General features: G+C 35.4%; 2 protein-coding genes across 7 annotated transcripts; one reads left to right on the forward strand and one right to left on the reverse strand.

Moving 5' to 3' along the window:
- Positions 1 to 1,627: 1,627 nt before the first annotated feature.
- Positions 1,628 to 14,768, reverse strand: paics (phosphoribosylaminoimidazole carboxylase, phosphoribosylaminoimidazole succinocarboxamide synthetase). 6 transcript variants are annotated; one of them, XM_068215380.1, is made up of 15 exons: positions 14,310 to 14,768; positions 13,381 to 13,770; positions 13,220 to 13,288; positions 12,405 to 13,142; positions 11,833 to 11,910; positions 11,332 to 11,507; positions 9,433 to 9,469; positions 7,840 to 8,037; positions 7,266 to 7,444; positions 6,968 to 7,147; positions 5,139 to 5,252; positions 3,423 to 3,506; positions 2,337 to 2,517; positions 2,061 to 2,219; positions 1,628 to 1,945 (listed from the first exon to the last, which is right to left on the reverse strand). In XM_068215380.1, the coding sequence occupies exons 1-15, from the start codon at positions 14,686 to 14,688 to the stop codon at positions 1,779 to 1,781; spliced, it is 3,129 nt and encodes a 1,042-aa protein (XP_068071481.1). In that variant the 5' UTR covers positions 14,689 to 14,768; the 3' UTR covers positions 1,628 to 1,778. The 6 variants fall into 6 exon arrangements, 5 of the variants coding, with proteins under 5 accessions (XP_068071481.1, XP_068071482.1, XP_073788259.1 ...); XM_068215381.2 differs by having other exon boundaries at positions 9,938 to 11,507; XM_073932158.1 differs by lacking the exons at positions 13,220 to 13,288; positions 13,381 to 13,770; positions 14,310 to 14,768 and having other exon boundaries at positions 11,833 to 12,010; positions 12,079 to 13,089.
- On the forward strand, positions 9,720 to 22,789 carry ppat (phosphoribosyl pyrophosphate amidotransferase). Its single transcript, NM_001082877.2, is given in 11 exon segments — positions 9,720 to 10,198; positions 16,322 to 16,388; positions 16,550 to 16,756; positions 18,662 to 18,774; positions 18,906 to 19,051; positions 19,295 to 19,367; positions 19,489 to 19,640; positions 20,755 to 20,882; positions 20,957 to 21,178; positions 21,267 to 21,387; positions 22,384 to 22,789. Coding segments are annotated over 11 exon segments (1,527 nt in total). The 5' UTR covers positions 9,720 to 10,070; the 3' UTR covers positions 22,554 to 22,789.
- The last annotated feature ends 22 nt before the right edge of the window (positions 22,790 to 22,811 follow it).

Here is a 22,811-nt window from a genome sequence, read left to right on the forward strand (position 1 = left end):
TTTTTTGTTTCTTTATTAAAAGCACTTTATAAATGTGCAAACCCTGTCATATAGTCTTCAGCCCAATTGAACCTACAGCTTTAATAGTCAGTCCTGTCACATTTGCATTAAATTTAACACACAATGCGTGCAATACACCTTGAAGAAAATGACTTGAAAGTCAAATCATTTGACAGAGAAGCTGACAGTGATCAAGAATGCTTTCTATCATTGAATTGTAAGATTTTATGCTTGTTTTTGTATGATATTTTGGAGGACGACAAGCTTAAAGTTCAAATCTTGCCCCCTTTTTTATTAAAATAAGTTTCTGGTAGAATGTCCCTTAAACATGTTACAATGCTACCTTAAGCTGAGATTACATTGCAAGCAGTTTCCTTAAATTTGCACAACACACTCACTTCTGTGAAATTACCTCAGATTACAGCAACTATAAATGTTCTTATGTTTATTATCATTGCATTTCATTAATATTTAAAAGGCATATACCACATCATTTCTCTTTAGTTCAGTTTAAAAGATGTTTTGTTAAACGTGTAAATTACACCGGGGAAACAACATGTGTCCTTTTTAAAACTGTACAATTGTAATACGTCTGTCAGACTAAATGTTTCCAGCAAAGCAATGGACATACTGACATTTACATAGCTACTATATAATACTATAGTAAAAAGTAAACACCATACTGTAGTAAAGCGTATTAAAGGCTTTTGTGTATATTATAGAATTTACAAGTCTTTAGTAATGATTTCCTTAGCATACTGCAGTACTACACTGTAAAACCCAAGTCAACTTGATCAAATGAAATGAGTGTAGTTAACCCAAAATTGACTTGAAAATCTACTCATTTGAAGAGTTTCAAACTGTGTTGAAGGTAATGAGTTCATTAAATACCTCATTACTTCAACTTAAATGGAGTAAGTTCAAAGTACTCATATAGATTAGTTTTTTGATCTCAAATAGTTTGTAGCAATCGATTTCCTCAAACGGATTGAGTTGCCTTAAATTATTGGGTTTTACAGTACTCAGTTTGAGTTCTTTCCATTTATTGGGTTTTCTGGTGCTCAAATTTCATCATTTACTCAAATGGATTAAGTTAACAGCACTCATTAGGATTAGTTTTTGAACTTAAATAGTTTGTTGCAATCAGTTTCTTCAAACGGTTTGTTACCTTAACTTATTGGGTTTTACAGTGTAACTATATAGTGCCCTGATAACCTGTGACAAATACTGTAATGTACTTAAGGTTTTACTACAGTAAATAATGTTGTTTTGTAGTATAATAAATCCCATAGTTAAAGAAAACTACAGTATTGGGTCATTTGTCTATATTGCTATAGATTTACAACAGATGCAAGTACTTTACTATAGTATGCTTAAAAACACTGTAGTATTTACTATAAATTACTACTGTATTTTTTTCATGTGGGATTAAAAATACTTTCTTAGTCGGTAACAAAGTTTTGCTAGTAAACTGATCATAGTTTATAACTACTGTTTTTCGATGTTAATCAATACATCAAAAAGGGTTAAGAGTTAACAATATTTTCTAAACAACTCACCAAGGTCAGTTACAAGTACCGTTTATCTCTAGAATGTGGATTACAATCAAGATAACTTGAGACAAATGTCAATGAGGAATGTTTTATTGATATAGATTTACACTTGAAATGTTGTTATTGCAAACAAACTCTAGGTCAGCATTTCACACAGGCTTGTCAAAGGCAATGACTGCTGTGTGCACAAAAATATCAGTTGGAAATGCAAAAAGGGATGGTTTATTAAAGGCTGCAGTCTTGCATCTTTTTATCAGCCTGTTTCAGGGAGACCCAGGTGTTCAGCATGGATGCACGAAGTTTGGCCCAAATCAAATGGTTGTTTAGACCCAGGATCTGCGCTGCAAACTGAGCAGCAGCTTCAGGAGAAAGAACAGTGGAGCAGCCCAGACCTGAATAAGTAAGAATGAGAGAAATGTTTAGCAATGCGCACAATAAAACTGCACTGCGTATCATTGTTAAAATCGGTCGATAAAATACTTCATTAAAATATTTAAATGAATCTACCACTAGGCATGCGAAGAGACGACCAGATGTCCTGAGCTCCCCAGTCAGGGGTTACAGGGGGACAGTTAATGACTGGATAAGCAGTGTTTCCTGACATCACAGGACCCAAGCCGTTACTTCTGCCTGCCACTGCAACAAAGATAGTAGGTTCTCCATCGCCTGAGAAGAAAAACAGTTAAATAAGTTAATAAGCAATCCTAATCAAAATTTTCAAATTATCTTGGCAATGAGAAATGAGGAAAGTGGAAAGATTGTTTTTTTTTTGGATTTTCATACCCTCATATTCAGCTTTGATGCGGAGTGTCTCATCAGGGCCTTTATGGGCAGAGTTGACTCTGAGGTGGCAGGGAATGCCATATGAAGCACAAGCTTTACGGATCTTCTCACAGTGAGCCACATCTGAGGTGGAGCCCATCATAACTACCACCCTTCCTCTCGCCTGGGACTCCAGGAGCAGCTATGAACAAACAAACACAAGGTTGGTTTCAATTTTGTAAAAGGCCTTTATTGGAGAAAGGGGGATGGTGGGGTCATTAAGGTCTTCAAAGTTTAACAAGGCTGAAACCACTATCTAGGTAAACTAAAAAGTAAAGAGCATCAGATTGCAGAGCTCTTTGTTAATGTTCAGCTTCTTCATGTGATTTATAATAGGTAAAATTGACTGCAGACCCTGTTCAGCACTTGAGTCTTGTTTAAAGTTGCAATGAAGCAAGGACAAATAGTTTCTCCTCTGTTTTGACATGTGTTAAAGGAGTTACAAATTAGGACAGGGACTTGGTTCATTGGTTGTTCATAGATTTATGATGTAGGGATTGCACTCAAAATCAGAGTTTGAGCTCATTAAATGATTGGACCCATTTTAAAAATTAAAGGTTTTCACCTCAAAGGCATAGTTTACACAATTATGATTTTGTGTGAGCATTTACTCACCCTCGTTTCAAACCTTTATGAAATTTTCTTTCTTCTGTTGAATACAAAAGACATTTTGAAATATGCTGGAAACCTGTAACCATCGACTTCCATAGTATTTGTTTTTCAAACCATGAAAGTAAATGGTTACAGATTTTCAGCTTTCTTCAAAATATCTTCCTTTGTGTTTAACAGAAAAAAGAAACTAGGGTGAGAAAATGATCATAATTTTCATTTTACTGATAACCATTACTTTAAGATGCAGTTATGACAATTAAAAAAAAATCATAAAAATGTCATAAATTGGACACTTTATAATTTAATTTGCTCAAACATGTTTTAATTATGTCATTTTAAATACACAGAAAAAGAATAGTATTATCCATATCTCCAAATTGTGGAAACACATGAAAATGTAGACATGAAAAATTATGATTTTCTAAACCATGGTACCTTAACTCGCTCTGCGACCCACTCGAAGTTCCTCTTTACCATCTGCATGGCCTCGGGAGTGACTTCTTTCAGGTCACGGTACACCTAAACAGACCATAGCATTTAACAGACAGTCAGTCATACTCCTATTAATCTCTCATGCTTCTAGAAAGACCCTGATCAAAGCAGAAAAACACATGCTTCATCAGAATAATATCTTAGCGACTCTTAGTGGCTGCTAGTTTTACATAAATGGTGTACATTTATTTTATGCACAAGGTGGAATTTTTTTTAACACATTCAAATCGTCACCTTAGAATTAAAAGGTTCTATCTGCGTTTTAAATGATTTTGAGATATTGAGCTTCAAAAATTTTGCATTCAATATAGCAAACAACATGTGCGTAACAGTTCTCTTTTATACATTAACATGAGAGAGACCCTAAGGGTTCTCTAAATGTAAATTATCAAAGTTCTCTTACATTTGCAAATTGGAGTAAAAAAAAAAAAACACAGTAAATGCAGATAGAAGTCATTTTCCGCTTGGAATTAGAAGGTTTAATCTGGCAGATCATTCATTAAGGCATTACTTTTCAAGAACTACAACCTAAAAATATATACGTTGGTGTTGTAACAATATGTGGATGCTTGAGAAAGTTAAACTTTTGCTTTCTATAATGTTTATTTCATGTTTTAGGATGAATATTTTTTCTTGTTTAAACTAAGAATACAAGACTGTGCTAAAAAAAATGTTTCCAGTGCGAATGTTAATTTTATCTAATTAATATGTTAATATTTATTACATTTTATGCTTTATATGAATTATTAAATTATATTTATTGAATTATATAACCCATGAATTAAATTATTTAAACTTCAATGCTTAATATCAAATTTAAAGACTTAAAAAGAAACAGACGATGAGAAAATAAGTTAAATAAACACTGAAAAGTGTGTCACTGACTATATGTAAAAAAAACAAAAAAACTTCACATTTAATATATAATTTAATTTTTTTTTTTAAATAATTTATTTAATATTACTTTTTCAACAATGTAAAATGGAACATTTTATCTCAATGTCGTCGGCTATGCGGTGACGCAGTGGGTAGCACGATTGCCTCAAAGCAAGAAGGTTGCTGGTTCGAGCCTTTCTGTGTGGAGTTTGCATGTTCTCCCCGTGTTTGTGTAGGTTTCCTTCGGGTGCTCCGGTTTTCCCCACAAGTCCAAAGTCATGCGCTACCGTTGAATTGGGTTAGCTAAAATTGGCCATAGCATATGTGTGTGACTGAGTCTGTATGGGTGTTTCCCAGTGATGGGTTGCAGCTGGAAGGACATCCGCTGAGTAAAGGGACTAAGCCGAAATTTTTTTTTATGAATCTCAATGTCAAGAAATGCTTCTAAATGATTCATCACCTTTACACACGTCTCAATTTAGCCGACTCTGATTTGGTCTGATTTTATCTTTCTGGTGTTTCCTGTTGTCAATGGAGCAGTCCGGCGAAATGTGTAAACCACAAAAAAATGCTAATTGGCACACAGAAAGACCCTTATAGAGATAAGCTAGAGTTCAACTTTGTAGATTTTTTTTTAAGTCTTGAAATGTAAAACAACCTATAAAAACATCCCATAATGTAACTAAGTTGTCATTTAATAAGAATATGTGAATAACTTAATTTTGACAAAAATGTCAGATAGAACCTTATAATTCTAAGGTGACGAAATGTTTGCCTCTTTACCTGTTTGTCTTTCTGCTGGCTGCGATCCCCAGCTGGCCAGAGCCTCCATGAGTCATTGTCAATCACATCAGCCAGCACAATCTCCTTAGTGGTCACATTTACTCCAAATTCTATCTAAAATGACAGATGATGGAGATTACACATCTTTACGATGGACATTAACATTCTGTTTTCCAACTTAACTCTTCTTTGTTTATTAAGTTGTAAAAACTAATAAACAACACTGATTCTTGAAGAATTTTGATTCATTTTAAAGTAGAGCTGCACAATATATTGTTTCAGCATCTATAAAGCAATGTGCAAGTTCACAATAGTCACAGGGATCTGCTATGCAGTTGAGATTATAGTTGACCAGACAATACATCCATAGTGGAGAAATTTCAGATTTTAATCTCGGACTCAAAGTTTTTCCATTTGTGTTTTTAAGACCTGACTGTAAGAATTAAGCAGATATAAGCTATTTGGGCACAATAAATTAATTGTTTGTAGCTTAAATATTGATTGTACATTATGTACATTTTTTATTCAATTAAAATGATACAGTGTTATTATTATTATACAGTGATTATTTAATTTCTGTTTCTGAACACCGTTTGACTCCAGAAAATCATAAATCCTTGTTTATTTGCATCTTTTCTCTGCTGTATTTAACTTTGCTTGTCTTTTTTGATTAAACTTTATGCAGACATGCTGCTCTACAGAATTATACCAATCAATCTAAAATCATGAATTCTTCACAAGTTATTCAAGTTATTTGCTGAAATTGCATTTATATTACAATATATAAATCGCAGTGAATGAAAAAATTGCAATGTCAGTTTTTTTCAATAGCATGCAGCCCTATTTCAAATGTTGACTACTGCATATACAGTTGAAGTTAGAATTATTAGCCCCCCTTTAAATTTTTATTTCTTTTAAATATTTCCCAAATGATGTTTAACAGAGCAAGGTAATTTTCACAGTATGTCTGATAATATTTTTTCTTCTGGAGAAAGTCTTATTTGTTTTGTTTCAGCTAGAATAAAAGCAGTTTTGAAAATTTTAAACACCATTTTATGGACAAAATTATTAGCCCCCTTAAGCTATATTTTTTTCGATAGTCTACAGAACAAACCATTGTTATACAATAACTTGACTAATTACCCTACCCTGCCTAGTGTGGAAATATACATTTTTATAATCTAATTTCAAACGAACAATAATCCACATATAACTGAAAAGTTCTGTTCTTTGGTTTTTAATTATATAATTTCATTAACATCCCAGCTAGGAAGGACATTTAACCTTTGTCTTTCTGACTACAGGCTAAGCCAAAGTGATGCAGATGCTACGGGCAGGTTTTTAACGACTCTACCTTTGTCTTCAGGTGTTGCTTTTATTCTACAGAAACCCTTTGTTGATTAACTTGTTAACCTAATTAACCTAGTTAAGCCTTTAAATGTCACTATAAGCTGTACAGAAGTGTCTTGAAAAATATCTAGGCAAATATTATTTATTGGCATCATGTTAAAGATAAAATAAATCAGTTATTAGAGATGAGTTATTAAAACTATTATGTTTAGAAATGTGCTGAGGAAATCTCTCCGTCAAACAGACATTGGGGAAAAAATAAACAGGGGGGCTGATAATTCTGACCTCAACTGTACATAGTTAACCTGCAGTTATACAATTTATAGTGTCCTGTAAAAAAGGTGGTGTGTATATGTGTAAAATATGTTTGCAATGAAGTGATCTGATCTTTACAATAATAAGGAACATCATGGTTTTCTCTTTTGTGTCATTACTGTTATAACTTTACTGTAATTTATGGTTTCACTCAGGTTTCTTACTTTCATATCCACCAGCGTGCAGTCCTGGGTGGCCCAAGCCTTCTCCAGGACTTCAAAAATGGCCACAGTGCTTTTGCTCATGATGTCCACCTCACAGCGACCAATAGTCAGTCCAGCCAGGTCAAAACCAGCTGCCAACAGCTGCTCTTCTGACCATTGAGGGTCATTATTGGCATCATCCTGAGCAAAACATAATAGTAGATAAAAAAAAAAGAGAGTAGTGGATCAGAATGTGAAATGCCATGGAATTACATTTGATATGTGATAAAGACTTTATTCCTAAAAATCAAATCCTCACCTTAAAAAACATCTCCATTTTTAAAGGAGTGAAGCGGTAGCCCTCTTTAACCCCAGGGTTGCGTTTGAGGAAGGAACCCGTGGCGATACGTCTGCAGACCCATTCAATGGGTATCATTTCACATCGAGATGCCACAAATGCAGTGTCAGAATGCTGCCTGACAAATGCGGTCTTAAGCCCTGAAGGAAATTATTCGCATTACTTGGTGCATCATTTTAGTAGACGCTTAATGTTCTGGTTCATTAGCTGCACTTTCAAGTAGATAATAGTAATGTTCTGATAAATGATACACTTTCACATGGTGTAACTAAAACAGCAGTCCTACTATCCTCAACACAGCATGCGTGTATTATCGAGTTTAATTAAAGGAAGTGTGGAAGTCACAAGACAGTAAAAAACTCAAGAGCAGCACATGGTGCACACACCAGCTTCAATTTACTAAAATTGCTGAGGAACTATTTTAAAGCAAATGTCATCTAGAGACCTCTGACATCTCTTTCCGTTTTCCTCTTGAAGGTCCAGATACACACTTAAAAAAACTTAGAAACTGAAATGACCAAAAAAAGCAGCTCACCAGCATCTTGTAAAAGTTTAAACACACAGCTGGTGGTCTTGTTGGCAATAGCAGCTTTGCCCTCCATCTGATCCTTCCGAACCGCATTGCCCGCGGTGATCTGATCTTTAGACTGGACCAGGACATGACCCGGCTCATCCAAAATCTCAAAGATCTGCTTGGTCTTCCCCTCATTCAGCTTTTGACCTAGTTTTAGTTCTACACAAAAGCCAAAGTAACAACACACATTAATTGATCACATAAATAAGATTTTAACATGCAAAACGTAGAAACTTGTAGTGAAGGCAGACACATGGGTAAGATAAAATAAATGTTGCCACTAGAGAGCAGTGTGTCAATCATTTTAAAACTGCAACAATAGTTAAAATGTCTTTATTGAAAGAACAAAAAAAGTAAAGAATTTGCATTGAAAAATATTGTTAATGTAAAAATGTTAAGCAAATTAATGAGATGTAATCAACTTTGTAAGGTTTTTTGCCATTTAGTAGAAGAATTAGAAAACATTCTTAAAACCTTTTCACTTTTTTTAACACAATTGATTTTTAGATCAGAAGGAGCAAACAGAAGAACAACTAATGATTTGTAATATTTCAAAAAGTTATAATGTTATAATTTTATTTCAAATGCTTTACTTTGGGTATTTTTTATTTATTAATTTTTAAATGTAATTGTTTTTTTCTTGATTGTTAAACTACTTCCCACTTTATTCCTTCACCTGCCTGTTCTACCAAATGGTTGACCATATTTTGACTGTTTTAAATAATGACTGTTAAAGTCATTTAAAGAATGACTGTTTTAAATAATGGTTTGCACTGCACAGCATTGTTGGTTTACAAAATAAAAAAAAAATCAAAACAAAGATAATTCTGTTGCAATACAACACTTGATTTTTTTTTTTTTACAATAAAAGCAAAATCATGTTAAATGGGAATCTGAAATATTGTATGGCATACTTAAAAAAAATCAGATTTATTATTCAAAAATGTTTTATTTTGATCGTTTGTAAAGAACTTGGTCTTAAACTTTATATTTTCAATTTTTTTCATAAAATATGGATTAATTCCAGTACCTTTACCATATACCAACATATCAACCATTTGGTAGAGGTTGATTGTTTAGAAATTATGGGATATGTTGGGGAAAAAATGCACTGAGTGTGTTACCTAGTGACATTAGGTGTTAATGCAATCCAATTTTTTTTCTTGATGGAGCAGGTAATGGGTTAAAGCAATTACATTTTAATTCATAATAATTTTTTAGAAGAAGATGAAAAAACAAAAACAAACAAGGGCTACATTTCCAAGAATTTTTCTTTCTTTACGTCCAAGAACAGATTTATTTACACAAAAATTTATTTATTTGGCCTCAGAATGACTCATCTTACATAGCTAATTACACTACCATATAATAATTGCTACCATAATAGTATATCTAGTATTATTAACTATTGTGATTTACGAATCTACCATAAAACATAAGAACCGAACAATGAATCGTGCCACATGGGAACATTTTATATTCACTGCGCAACTGCACGGATCTAAACATGGTGCACACAGAAACAATCGAGCAGAAGAATAAACTCTAACTTACCTGTTGCAGTAGACATTCTTGCTGGGATTTGTTTTTCCTGCAAAATAAAATAAATGATGAGGAACTTTATTCGGTGTGCTCGGGTTTAAGACACGCGCGCTGTGCTTGAGATGAAGGCTTATTATAAAGTTCGACGAAGAAGAAGGGTGAGGGGTGAGACTCAACTCATTTATTTTCACGAGAGTAAAGCGTTACGACACTCTGCCGATTCATAAAAACCAATCAGAGTAATGCCATCTTCACCACGTGGACAGAATCTTAATCTGCATGCTTTTGGAATATAGACGTTTTATCTATTGAATGATAATGTTTAGACGCAAACATTCTCCCTACAACACTTCTTTATAACTGCATTGAAGTTTGGGCGCGTGACGCAAGCTATTGAGCAGTTTCGACTTTGTGTTATCGATTTGACAAAAATTGCTTTTCTTGGACAAAAAAACAACAACAACTTTATTATCCATCTGCTCTAACTTGGATTTTTAAACTGGTGTTTTGGTCTTACGAGCTGCTGGGTTGCCAGATCCTCTTCTGCGTGTTCCGCTGTGCGAGGAAACACGTGCTTCGGGTGACTCTAGCCAGCGTGGAAACACGCTAACTAACACTACCAACCCAGTGAGCTCCACTGAGACGAGGACATGGAGTTTGAGGAGTCGGGCATCGGAGAGGAGTGCGGGGTGTTCGGATGTGTGGCGGCGGGCGAATGGCCAACACAACTGGAGGTCGCGCAGATTCTGACACTTGGACTTGTTGCTTTACAGCACAGGTAAGTGTAAAAGTTGCTGGTCCCTGTAATGTAACTTGAGGTGTATTGTTTTGCATGTACTGTTTCTGTACTATAACAAACAAACAGCGAAAAAACCTTATCAAAATATAACCTGAACCAGTATATACTGGTTTGCTGCTATCAACATTGGCAGGTTTTTCTATTGCATTTTATATAGTTAAAGAATATGGTGGAAGACCATCTTGAAACAGTTAACACCAGGAAACCCTTAGACTGTTTTAGTATGGACCATTTAGACCTAATTTGCATCTAAACCAAGAAACAATTCAATTATGATTTGAATTTGTTTTAGCCTTTTAAAACAAAAGGACCACCCATCTCTGACCCCAGTCAGCGTAGAGAGCCCAAAATTCAATAAGTTGTGTCATTGCCATCCGTAAGTCTCAGCAGATCATAAGATAACACTTTTAGAAAAATGTTACATGTAAACATGTCTAGTTAAAAAACAAAGCTCTCCGGGGTTTTTTTAAAGCAAATTTAAGTACTTTTATAAATACATAAGGGATTGTTAACTCAACTAAAAATTCTGTCATCATTTACTCATCCTTCAGCTGTCTCAATTCTGTTTGACTTTCTTCTGTTGAACACAAATGAAAATATTTAGAAAAAAGCTGGAAACCTGTAATAATTGTATTTGTTTTTCCTACTATGGAAGTTAATGCTTACCGGTTTCAGCTTCCTTCAAAGTAACTTATTTTGCATTCAACAGAAGAAAACTCTCACAAAGGTTTTGAATCACCTGAGGGAGAATAAATTGTTAGTAAATTTTCATTTTTGGGTGAACTATTCCTTTAATTTAAACTGGTTTAATGTTTTTAAAGTTATTGTTAATTTTTAGATTATTTTGGCGCATTATTTAGTGTGTCTGCTGGAACATCAGCTTAATTCAGCTAACCCCAGTGAATAATCTCTGGCTGATTTACATCATTTTATCTGTGTTAATCTGCCCGTGGTTTTGATTTTTGCAATTGGCTAATCTTGATTGCCTAAAGATAAAAAGTTTTATAAATCCTGATGTATTTAAGTTAATCACATTCAGTAACTGTCTGCAAAACCCTGCTGCTATGCAATAGAATCACAAATCAATAAGCTTCCACTGTTCTGAGTCTCACCGACTGTTCAGACGTGATTGCATTAGATGCCATTGAACACACAGATGTGATCTCCATGATCGGAAAGTATTGATCGTCTTCTTCTTTGCATTGGAAGTCTATATTCTCTGACCAATCTGTGCTGCTTTCTCCATCGTCTGTGCTCTGATGAAACTGTTTGCAAAGCAAACGATCTCCTAAACACACAAGATATAGTTAACAGTGTTAAATGGGTCAAAGAATGTTTTTCCACAGTTTCTTAATATGCCACTCTTTATATAAATCATTATATCGTCATGATTCCCATTTATTGATTTTCATTTAAACTTTCAGAAAGGTGCAAGATTGTTTTGCCACTGTTGGATTGTCTATAAATTAAATCACTTCTTAATGATATTAAATGCATTCCATGTATCCTTATGAATTCATTCTTGCTCCTGTCTTGATTCTCTTAGTCAAACTGAAGTCACAAGATTGATTCTGACAATTTGTCTTTAAAAAGAGAAGAATGTAATGAAAAACCTTCATCTGCAGCTTTCCTCTTTTTCCCTTTTCTAGCCGGCTCATGCTCTCCTCTTGTGTATGATGGGTCGCCGTTGTCTACATTGAAAATATATGCAGTTCAGTTTGCACGTTTTGAGAGAAGACAAATAAAAGTCACATTATGTATGTTTGCATGGTGTGATGCAGTGGTTTTCAACTGTAGGGCCATGACTAAAAATGGTCAGGACCCTTGGCATGTTTTTAGGATAACAAAATAATATTAACTTGTAGTTTGTGAAGCATTTGTGTATAATTCTGTATAAATTTGGAACAAATTCAGATCACATGGTTGAAAATGCCAGCATGGACAGATTGCGTCATTCACTCACATGAAAATCACCTAGAATAGAGATATTGCTTTAAGAAAGTTTTGTGTAATGAAATACTGTTTTTAATGTAAATAATAATATTTTATTTAAATGACTGTTACTTTGCTGCATTTAGTTTACTTTTATTTGATTAACCAATTTGATCGTGCTTTGAGCTGCCACATGATGTGTCAGATCTGATGTAAAACCAGTTAGGAACCACTTTTAAATCAATTTTGTTACCTGAAATCCTTCTGTACTTATTACTGTCATCATATATAACAGCAGAGATGGAGTCAGAGGAAAGATGCTGCTCATATTCTATCTGAGGGCTGCCAGTTGTCCTCATTATTGTGGAATTCACAACAGGTATCTCAAATTCGACATTTGATGCTTCTTCTGATCTTGTTAAAAAGGTTTGGATCTCAGCCTGGCTCTGAAAGACCCTTGCAGAAGTGGCAGGAGAACCTAAAGGTGCCTCATCCATGGGTGGCTGGTCAAATCTAACTGCATCAATGTCATTGTTTTCCTGTGGAAGTCCACCCATTGAGGGCTCCTCAAATGATGGTGGAGTAATCATCCTGGAGCTCCTTCGTAAACGATTTGTTTCAGAAAACTCTGCGTAACTCATTCGACTTCTAGTAGGCTTGGATAAAAGTGTGTCCAACTGTTCGTAAAACCTCATGACACGGCGAGGATCTCCGATATCGGCTTTTCCTCTCTGCAGAGAGCGGTAGAGATACTTCAGGTTTTTGTACTTGGTCCGACATTGTTTCCAGTCCCGTTCCACACCCTGCTGAAGAAGCCTGCGTGAAATCTGCACAAATATGTCTTTATTTCTGGTTGAGCCCTGAAGCTGTCGTTGAATTCCTTCTTCGGCCCATATTTGAAGCAGTGCAGCCACTTCATCCTCACTCCAGTTTCTCCCCGAGTCATGCACTGTGATGACATTCATCTCAGTTGCAGATGCTGATGTTGACGCTGAAAAAGAAACAAGGTGTTTGAGGAATTTGGTTTTTAAACAACATTTGTCTTTGTCAGTTTCCACTGGAACTCACTTGAATCTCTTGGGATCAGTGGGTGAGTGGCAGCATTCATCATAGTTTGCATCTCTGCTAGACTTTCATCTAAAAGAAAGATGGAATAAGTAAAATTTTGCATTTAGTACTTCAACCATTTGGCTTTTTAGTATTATTGCAGTTGATAATGGAAATCTAACCATCATCAATCTTGATAACCTGCTCTTCCATAGGTTCACGCCTCATGGCCAGGTGATCCCTGTTTGGTATATTCCTAGGTGACTCATCATCCTCAAATCTACCCTCAAATTCTTTTCCCTGCATTATTGCATCAAGCTCAGCAAAGAACCTTATTGGCCGGCCTTGACTCTTGCTGACTTTGTAATCATATTTCATGTTCTTGTATTTGGTGCGGCACTGTCTCCAGTCTCGCACCACGCCATGTTGGCGCTCCAGCCGGTGTGCCATCTCCTGAAAGATGGCCTTGTTTCTGTGGGAGCGTTGGAGCTGTTTATGAACCTCCTTGTCTCCCCAAACAGTAAGGAGAGCTCGAACCTCCTTGTCAGACCAGTGTCTGCCTCCTTCCAGACCTAGAAACAGATAGTTCTCGCTTAACAGGTTTGACAACATTAGGCAGAGGAACATTTAGTGTAAACAATGGGGCTTAATGGGAACCACCAGGTGGGTTTTTAACTCACAATTTCTACCCAGAAAGACACAATGAAGGTTTTTACTGATTTTTTTTTTTCATGCCAAGAGCTTTTAAAAGTTATGCTACCTTTTAGAATCCAGGTGTTTCTAGAATATAACCTCCGTCTTGTGAGGTCAACTGGAAAAACTAATATTTTTTTTCGTGTGATCTATTTTTTTTTTTGTAGATGCTTATTATAATGACTTGTTTGTCTCATTTTAAATAAATGAAAAGTATATCATCATTTTAAGTCATATTGAGGCTCTGTTGGTTTCAAGAGATGTGATAACTATTTTTATGAGGAAAACAATTATAAAACTTGCGTTATTTAATTTGTATTGTTCAAATTAGCTATTTTTTAAAAACATTAAATTTTATTTATCCTAAACTGAAAGTGTAAATTGATAATTGTAGCTTTTATTATCGTGCGAATATTACCTTCCTGAAGACCTGGCACTGCAGTAGCCTCCTCTCTTCTGCCAGTCGTGGGCTCTTCTTCTGTCATGTAAGGCCTTTGGATTGGCGTCCTGCTATCAGCAGCAGATCGTTTGTAGATGCCCTGCGGTGGCCTCCAGTCTGGAAGAGCCATTCTCCTACTCTGGGCCTTGCATTCAAGCCAGTCTTTACACACACCAAGCTCTCTTAGGCGGCTTGAGATGGCCTCATACTTGGCCCTGCTCTCTTCCTCTTCCCAGGCTAGTCTTTCCCTCCACACTGTGAGCAGAGTTTTCACTTCCTCTCCTCTCCAGTGACCAGCTGTGTCCCTCTGTCTCTTGTCCTCTCCAGCGTGCCTTTGTGGGTCTGTTTCAGGCTCCATGTTTCTAAGCTCTCCTAGAAATGGCTTCTGTTGGTGCGCCTCTGCCTTTATCCTCTCTTCTCCCCCTCCCTGTTGACTTTAAGCTCAGTGTCCAAGGCAACCAGACGACTGAGCCAGTTAAAAGCGACCATGTGACCGAGAACAGCCTCATGACTGGCTTAAGCTGTGTGTGTCAGGGGAGGGCGGGGGAGGAAATGTGAGAAGTGGCTTGGCGAACGAGCTACACTTGCTGCGTCGATCATTCTCAATAAGACACGTGGAAATGGCTCAGATGTGTTTGGCTACTCCAGCACATCTATTCTGAATGTCTTTTCTGGTTATTTGGTCTCATCTTTTGGGATGAGCTGTGTGTACATTATAGCCTTGTGCTTTCAGTCTCTGTGTTTCACCCTGTGCTCACTGTGTTTCTGTCCTCCGTCTCTCTCTCTCCCTCCCCCCTCTTTCTCTGGCTTACCACTTCACATAAACCGGTTTGATCTGCTTTAGTCACACTTTGTGCAGTCATTCACTCATATAAAACAGATCTAGCTTGATTTCGATTTTGTTGGTGGGAAAGGTGGGAGAAAGGGAGTGACAGATTTTTCTTTATCCAGTCTTGCCAAAACATGTTTCTAATGGTTCACAACTGCAGTATCACTTGAACAAACGCCACTAGTTTGCAGTTGTTTTAAAAATATTTTTTTAAAAGACGTTTATATATATATATATATATATATATATATATATATATATATATATATGCATGCATGCATACATACATACATACATACATACATACATACATACATACATACATACATACATACATACATACATATATATATATATATATATATATATATATATATATATATATATATATATATATATATATATATATATATATATCCATCATCATTATATTTTACAGGAAAGCTTAAATGCTTTCGTACATGTGATTTGAATGAAGCGAGAGGCAATCTCCCTTTGATTGTTACAAATTTTAGTAAAGTAAAAAAAAAAATAATCCGCAGGTCACATGTACCCAACTGCGAGTTGTGATCAGTGATCTGTTACACCCCCAAATTATATAAAATTATATAAACTATAAATATATAATAGTTTTTTTTAAGTCTTTACACTTACAGATCCCAATCATATGAGAAGCTTAATAAAACCTCTTTTGTTTTACATGGAGTGGGTGTTTTCATGGAGGCTATCATGTTGAGATTACATGACTAGTTACTGCCCTTCTTTCACTCAATTACTAAATGTGTAGGTTTACAATGAGGTAATAGCTAACTTTGAAAAAGACTGAAAATGCTGTAATCCATAAACATGCAAATGACATAGGTTTCTATATGCCCTGAAAAGCCATTTATATGTAAATGAGTGGCCAAAACACTTTTTTAATTGTGTCAAATAAACACAGTGATTGTAAAAAGGTGTTTTTAAAATGTTCCTGACAGCTGAATTTTTAGTTTTTGCAACATCCACACCTTTGGATGTCAGTATACACTACCATTCAAAAGTTTAGTGGCCTTTTTCTAGTGTTTTAAGGTGCCTTTTGAATGTTGCCACGGCATCATTAGTCTGTATGGGATTGCCATGGTTTCATTTATTTGATCAAGTTACTATACTCTGTGTTAAATAGGGGTCAGGAAAGTGCTGGAATTGTCACAAGTACTGGAACAAACCCCCCAACATTCTCCACCCTGAAGGTAATGCAGCAGGAATAACAACATTTCAATGTATAAAGCATCTATTCCCCACTGCAAATATGATTTGTTCCTCTCCCGTGGGCCAACATATGTCAACATACTGCAGTGAATTCAAGATTAGACATGCCTGACATAATTGCTCCTCACTCTCTCCTACTCAGGGAATGGGTTTAGTGAATACAGCTTTTAAACCAGAGGATTTGCTGAAACTGCGCTATGGTAACCTTGGCATTGGACACACACGGTACTCCACCACGGGCATCTCAGAGCTGCATAACTGCCAGCCTTTTGTTGTAGACACCCTGCATGGCAAGATTGCAGTGGCACACAATGGAGAACTGGTCAATGCCTCCGCACTGCGCAAGAAGGTGGGCTTTGATTTTTCAAGATGCATTCAGAATAGACTTTGAGTATGCATAGTTTTTATGGACACTAATACTTACAATATGATGTCACAATTTACAGTATCTTTAAAAAAAACACAATTTAGCATACAGTATGTTATCTATCCTAAAGATAAAAAATATGCAATCTGTTCTACTTCACTGCAGCACTGCAATACTTAGTCAGTTAAGCCTGTTAAAGTTTCTCCGTGTACAATCCTCAAACGGGGCATAATGTCCTTATTTACATATACTGTAAATGGAGTCAGTGTCATTGATCGGATGTTTGCTTAGTGTACTTTTAGAAACCAATTAAAAATTGACTTTCCCTAGATTTGGTATGAATGTAATTGTAAAAAGCTACAGATTTAAAAAAAAAAAAAAAAAAAAAGATTAGGTTATAGATTAAAAGAAAAGTGCAGAAATTTTGACAAATGACATTTGGAGATAATGTTTTCATGAGTTCCTCAAATTGTATTGCTTTTTAAACTCTTCTGAAGGTAACTTTAGCATTGTGATGTCAAAAAGTTAATATAATACCTAAAAAAATTGCATGTTTTTATTTTATGGAAAATGTTTTACATTTGGAAGTTTATGTTTAGTAGTTTATGATCTGAAACAAAAAATACATTTTGCTCAAGCTCATACTATAAATTGTAAACTGATTGTTTGTTTTTTTAAATCAGTGTCTTACAATTTAGTTTTTCTGAATGGACTTCACCAGTGGTGTATAGTAATGAATTACAAATACTCAAATTACTTAAGTTTAGTTTTTTCTCAGGAATTTTACTTTGCAAATGTAGTTTAAAAAAGTGTGTAGTTTTACTGCTACATTTAATGCACTATGTACCTTCAATCTGCAGTCATTGTGATTGGCTAAGTTCAGTAATAAAACCTATGTTTCTCATTCAATCAAATTGGGCATAAAAAATCTGCATCAGACAGCTATAAATGCTTTATAAATGCAGCAGATATTCCATTCGTCAATCTTTCTTTATTTGGCCTACGGCCAGTAATCCAATCAGTTCCCAAAAGACAAAACTATGCACTGCCCTATATATTTCTTTCTCATTTCAGGAACCATTTGAATGTTATGTACATCACATTATGAGATTAAAACCACAATCTTAACTTTCGCTTCAAGCAGACTTTAAACAGTAACTAAATGCACTACAGAATGTTTTGTTTTCAAATACATGCACAAATTGCATGTCTTCTATCAGTGCTGCACAAGCTTGGTTGGTAGCACCAACTGCTAGAAACTTGTAGCTTGTTAGTCAGGATTCAAAGTGCATAACAAGAATAACATATCACCAGATTTTTTTTGCCTCTCTTTTTTTTTTCTTTTTTTAGATTTTGCTCCGCATGTAACCACATCAAACTGCTTTTGACTGCTTATTTTAGGTCTATATATTAATGTATTGAGGTTTCACATTAAATTAATCTCAAATTGTGATGAATGCTAAATAATTTAACTTGTATTTAGGAAAAGTAGCTACTTTTTTATTTTGATTTGCAGTATAAGTTGAAATATTTTTTTCACAGCATAATACTCACTGTTCTTGAGTACTTTTAGAAGGACTACTTTTTACTCATACTTTGAGTAGTATTTAGACCAGATACTTTTACTCTGCTTGCACTATATTTTAGGGGCAAGTAATGGTACTTTTATATGAGTGTATTATTTTTAGTTTTTACAATGTTTGGTCATTCTATGAATGACATAAATAAGAGGTACGTGTTTGTCAGCCTAATGCTGAACATTTAACATTTGAAGCCAGCATTTTTTTCAGGCTGCACAGGTCATTGAGGGCTGAACCCCTCACAGCACAGAACTATACTGGAATAGATTTATTTATTTACTTGATGAATTCTATTTGTGTGTTGTAGGTTATGCGCCATGGTGTTGGTCTGTCCACCTGTTCAGACAGTGAACTCATCACCCAGCTCCTTGCTTTGACTCCACCCATGGAGGAACTCGACAATCCTGATTGGGTCGCTCGGTAGGTTCTGCACATGTGATTGAATTACCATTTATATCATTCACTCATTAATCCCTGCCAATCTTTCTGATTACTAAATTGAGTTCACTACTAGGGTTCTTTATTTTAATGCATTTGTTTGCTCTTCTCAGTATTAAAAACCTCATGACAGAGACGCCTACATCATACTCGCTGCTTGTGATGTATAAAGATGTGATCTATGCTGTGAGAGACCCCTATGGAAACAGACCTCTCTGTATCGGACGTTTAGTGCCAATCTCCAAACTGCACAGCTCAGGTGTGGGATTTAAAAGGGTTTAAGTTGAAGATTTCCCTGCATCTGCTCTGAGTTTGGGTCTAGTTTGTGTTGGATTTGAGAACATGCAATAAAAAGCTTCACTTACTTCTAATCAGAAATATTCAGTTTGTCAACAAGTAACTTTAATATTATCAGTTAGTTTGACAAATGTTATAGTTTATTTTTGTTTCCTGCATTATTTGATGCTGACATTGCTATTAAAATGATTTTCCCCCACTGTAGGTGCTGGAGAAGCAGACACAGAAGGCTGGGTGGTTTCATCTGAGTCCTGTAGCTTTCAATCTATTGGAGCAAAGTATGTTTTGCTCAGATTTGAATATTATCAGTGCATTTTACATGCTTAAGGCTCTCTATGTCCACACAGCTACTGCATTTTTTGTTGTTTTTATTTATTGCTTGTTTTTATTTTTTGGCAGGTATTATCGTGAAGTAAAGCCTGGAGAGATTGTCCAGATATCAAAAAATGGTGTAGAGAGTCTAAGTGTTGTGCCACGACCAGAAGGAGATCTTCCTGCATTTTGTATATTTGAATATGTTTACTTCGCCAGGCCAGACTCCATGTTTGAAGGCAAGTTCATAATGTCAAGTTGAAGGTTTGTGAATACAGGGACAAAGCTTTGTATTATTAAAAAATATCAGCAATCAACAATGCACCAACTGTGGTTGTAGTTTGGGCCAGGGCCAGACGGAATCTGCTGACGTTTTTTGCAATTTTCGCAGAGAATTTTGGTAAAAATCGGCGGATTTCTGCGGAATGATTTTGGGAGTATCATAACTAAAACCCTAATATGTCAAATTAAAAAATAATATCTTTTTAACTTTTATTTAATGTTTAAAATGCAAATCCAATTAGATTTACTTTATTTGGTAAACAAAGCAAGTCTCTCATATATCTACTAAAAGACAGTAAATATTACTGTACTAACTGCATTGTACATAAATCAGATTAACATTTTCACAGTCAATAATGTTACTGTAATTAATTAAAAAACTGAATAAATATATATTTGCACACATTTACTCAAGTTAATAAAACCGAATTAATGATGGGCTACAAATCTGCAGAACTCTACACCAACCGATTCCGTGTGGGCCTAGTTAAAGCCCATCATATGATGAAAAATGCTTTTATTAAAACTGTAAATCATACTTCCACATTTTTGTATACTCAGTTTTCTAATTTTTTTTTTTTTGCCAAAAAGAGATACTGAAGCCCCTTTTTCTGTCTTTTTAAAATATTGCCAGTTACATCCATAGACAGCTAATGTTTTTTAAAGGCAATATTTCCACAAGTAAATTACCCTTTTAAAATGATCAAAAATGAGATGTTTGTATATTTGGTAGCTATTTCTATTTCCACTAACTTTCTATATGTTAAAGAATCATACATTTACTGTTTCAAAACAATAATATCCAGCACATTTAATCACAATTCATGCTCTTTGAGCAGAAAATAAGCATATTGAAATGATTTCTGAAGGATCATGTGAGATGTCACATGAAGACTGGGTTAATGACCCATGTACACTCAGCCTTGCTGTCACAAAAATAAACAAACGGAAAAACTTTTTAAATCTAATCAACATTTTGAATGTTAAAAATAAAATGTGTCGTATTCAATAATTTTTTCTTGGGATAAAGATCTACTACTAGGTGAAGTAAGTGTTGTTTGTTTGTTACAGGTCAGATGGTGTACACAGTGAGGCAGCGCTGTGGGCGTCAGTTGGCCATTGAGGCTCCCACTGATGCTGATGTGGTCAGCACTGTTCCAGAATCAGCCACGCCTGCAGCATTAGGATACGCACAACAAGTGAGTATTAAGGATACTGTAAATGTCTTAATGTTTTTTTAGTCACTCATTACATTTAATTTTGTCACTTTTAGTCTGGCCTTCCGTATGTAGAGGTGCTTTGTAAAAACCGATATGTGGGTAGAACCTTCATTCAACCAAACACTCGCCTGCGTCAGCTTGGAGTGGCCAAGAAGTTCGGGGCATTGACTGACAACTTTGCTGGCAAACGAGTGGTGCTCATTGATGATTCCATTGTGAGGGGAAACACTATTTCACCTATTATAAAACTGCTGAAGGAAGCAGGGGCAACAGAGGTAAAATACTTTTGGATCACTGCTCGATTGTTGCCGGTTTGGTCTTTTTTTCACTGAAACATCTTGGTTGTGTCTTATTAAATGACAGGTCCATATTCGAGTTGCATCTCCTCCCATCCGGTTCCCATGTTACATGGGAATCAACATTCCTACCAAAGAAGAGCTAATTGCAAACAAACCAGAGTTTAAGGATATAGCTGGTTATATTGGTAGGTGGAAATGCAGAGAATTTGCTTTATCTCTAAGATTTTAAAATTTAATCTCTCCTGAAGCTTGTTTAAACCACAAGATTTAAATAAAGACAAAGCAGTTTTATATTTGGAGTTTAATGGTCAGATGTACACTCAGTGCAAGATGGCTTATTAACTCAATTATATTTCAAGAGTTCACACTTATCTGATGATTGATTATAAAGCATGTTTAGCATGCTGTCCCAGAAGAGAGCCCTGAGCTCATAAGATCCTCAAGCCCAGGGATACCTCCTGTTTGCAAGGCGAAAGGGGAGTTTGAGCTCAGGTAGATCTCGAGAACTCGCCTGCTGTAGTTAATGAACAGATAGTGATTGCTCGTAAGAGATAACTATTTACTAGGAGCATGTCAATGGTGACATCCACCAAATACCACTGTGCCACCGTGTCACCCATAGGAAAAGAGGAGTAGTAGGGGTGAAAGGGGGATTCTTCAAAATGAAGATGGCTGTCATATGTTAGGGTATTTATAGTGGCTCTGGAATCCTCTGATTGGTGAATCATAAATTGAATAGTGCGAGACCGGCTGCAAGCAATCAAAAGCACATGATCCTCTTGAAATTAGTTTATAAATAAACTTCACAAAAAATAATTATAAAACATATTTGAACAAATTTGACCAAAAATATGTCATAATTCAGGCTTTCTATGTTCTGAGTTTAATTGCAAGATGTAAATGTATAAGTCCAAGATTACATGTGAATGAAAATCTCACTATTCTTAATCTGTTTTAATTGATAGAAATCAAATCAGAATAATTCAATCAGAATATAGGCCAGTATGTTTTTTTTATTGAAAGAAGAGGCAAATGTGAGACTAACTCAAATGCAAGACATTAACATTTTTAAATCATGTGGAGAAAACAATATTCCATAACACAGATTAATATATAGTATAAAAATACTTTCACATCCAAACTATTTAAACAGATATCCTCCCCTCCTTTATTTTGAACAGGTGCTACAAGTGTGCGCTATCTGTCCGTTGAAGGCCTGTTATCTGCTGTTCAAGGTGGGATTGAGTCGCATGGAAAAGACGAGAGGATCAGCTCCACCACTAAGACCACTAGAATTGGCCACTGTACAGCCTGCCTCACAGGAAAATACCCAGTGGAGCTGGAGTGGTGAATTTCAGCCCTCCATTATTGTCTAGTCATTTCTGTATACAGTAGGTTTGGTTTGTCTTTTGAAGTCCTTTGTTTATATGACCAATTTAAAAAAGAAAACTGATGCTGCTTTAACATTTGTCACAGCTGTAAAATTCATGAAAATATTGCTGGCCATTTACTATGTTAGAATGAAAAAATAAACACAAATCCCTACATGTATTCTCAAACATTCCATTAAACTTTGCTTTAGAAGTATTTCTGTCACTGTCAGTTTTTA

This window comes from Danio rerio, chromosome 20 (assembly GCF_049306965.1).
Source record: "Danio rerio strain Tuebingen ecotype United States chromosome 20, GRCz12tu, whole genome shotgun sequence".
Lineage (NCBI taxonomy): Eukaryota > Metazoa > Chordata > Actinopteri > Cypriniformes > Danionidae > Danio > Danio rerio.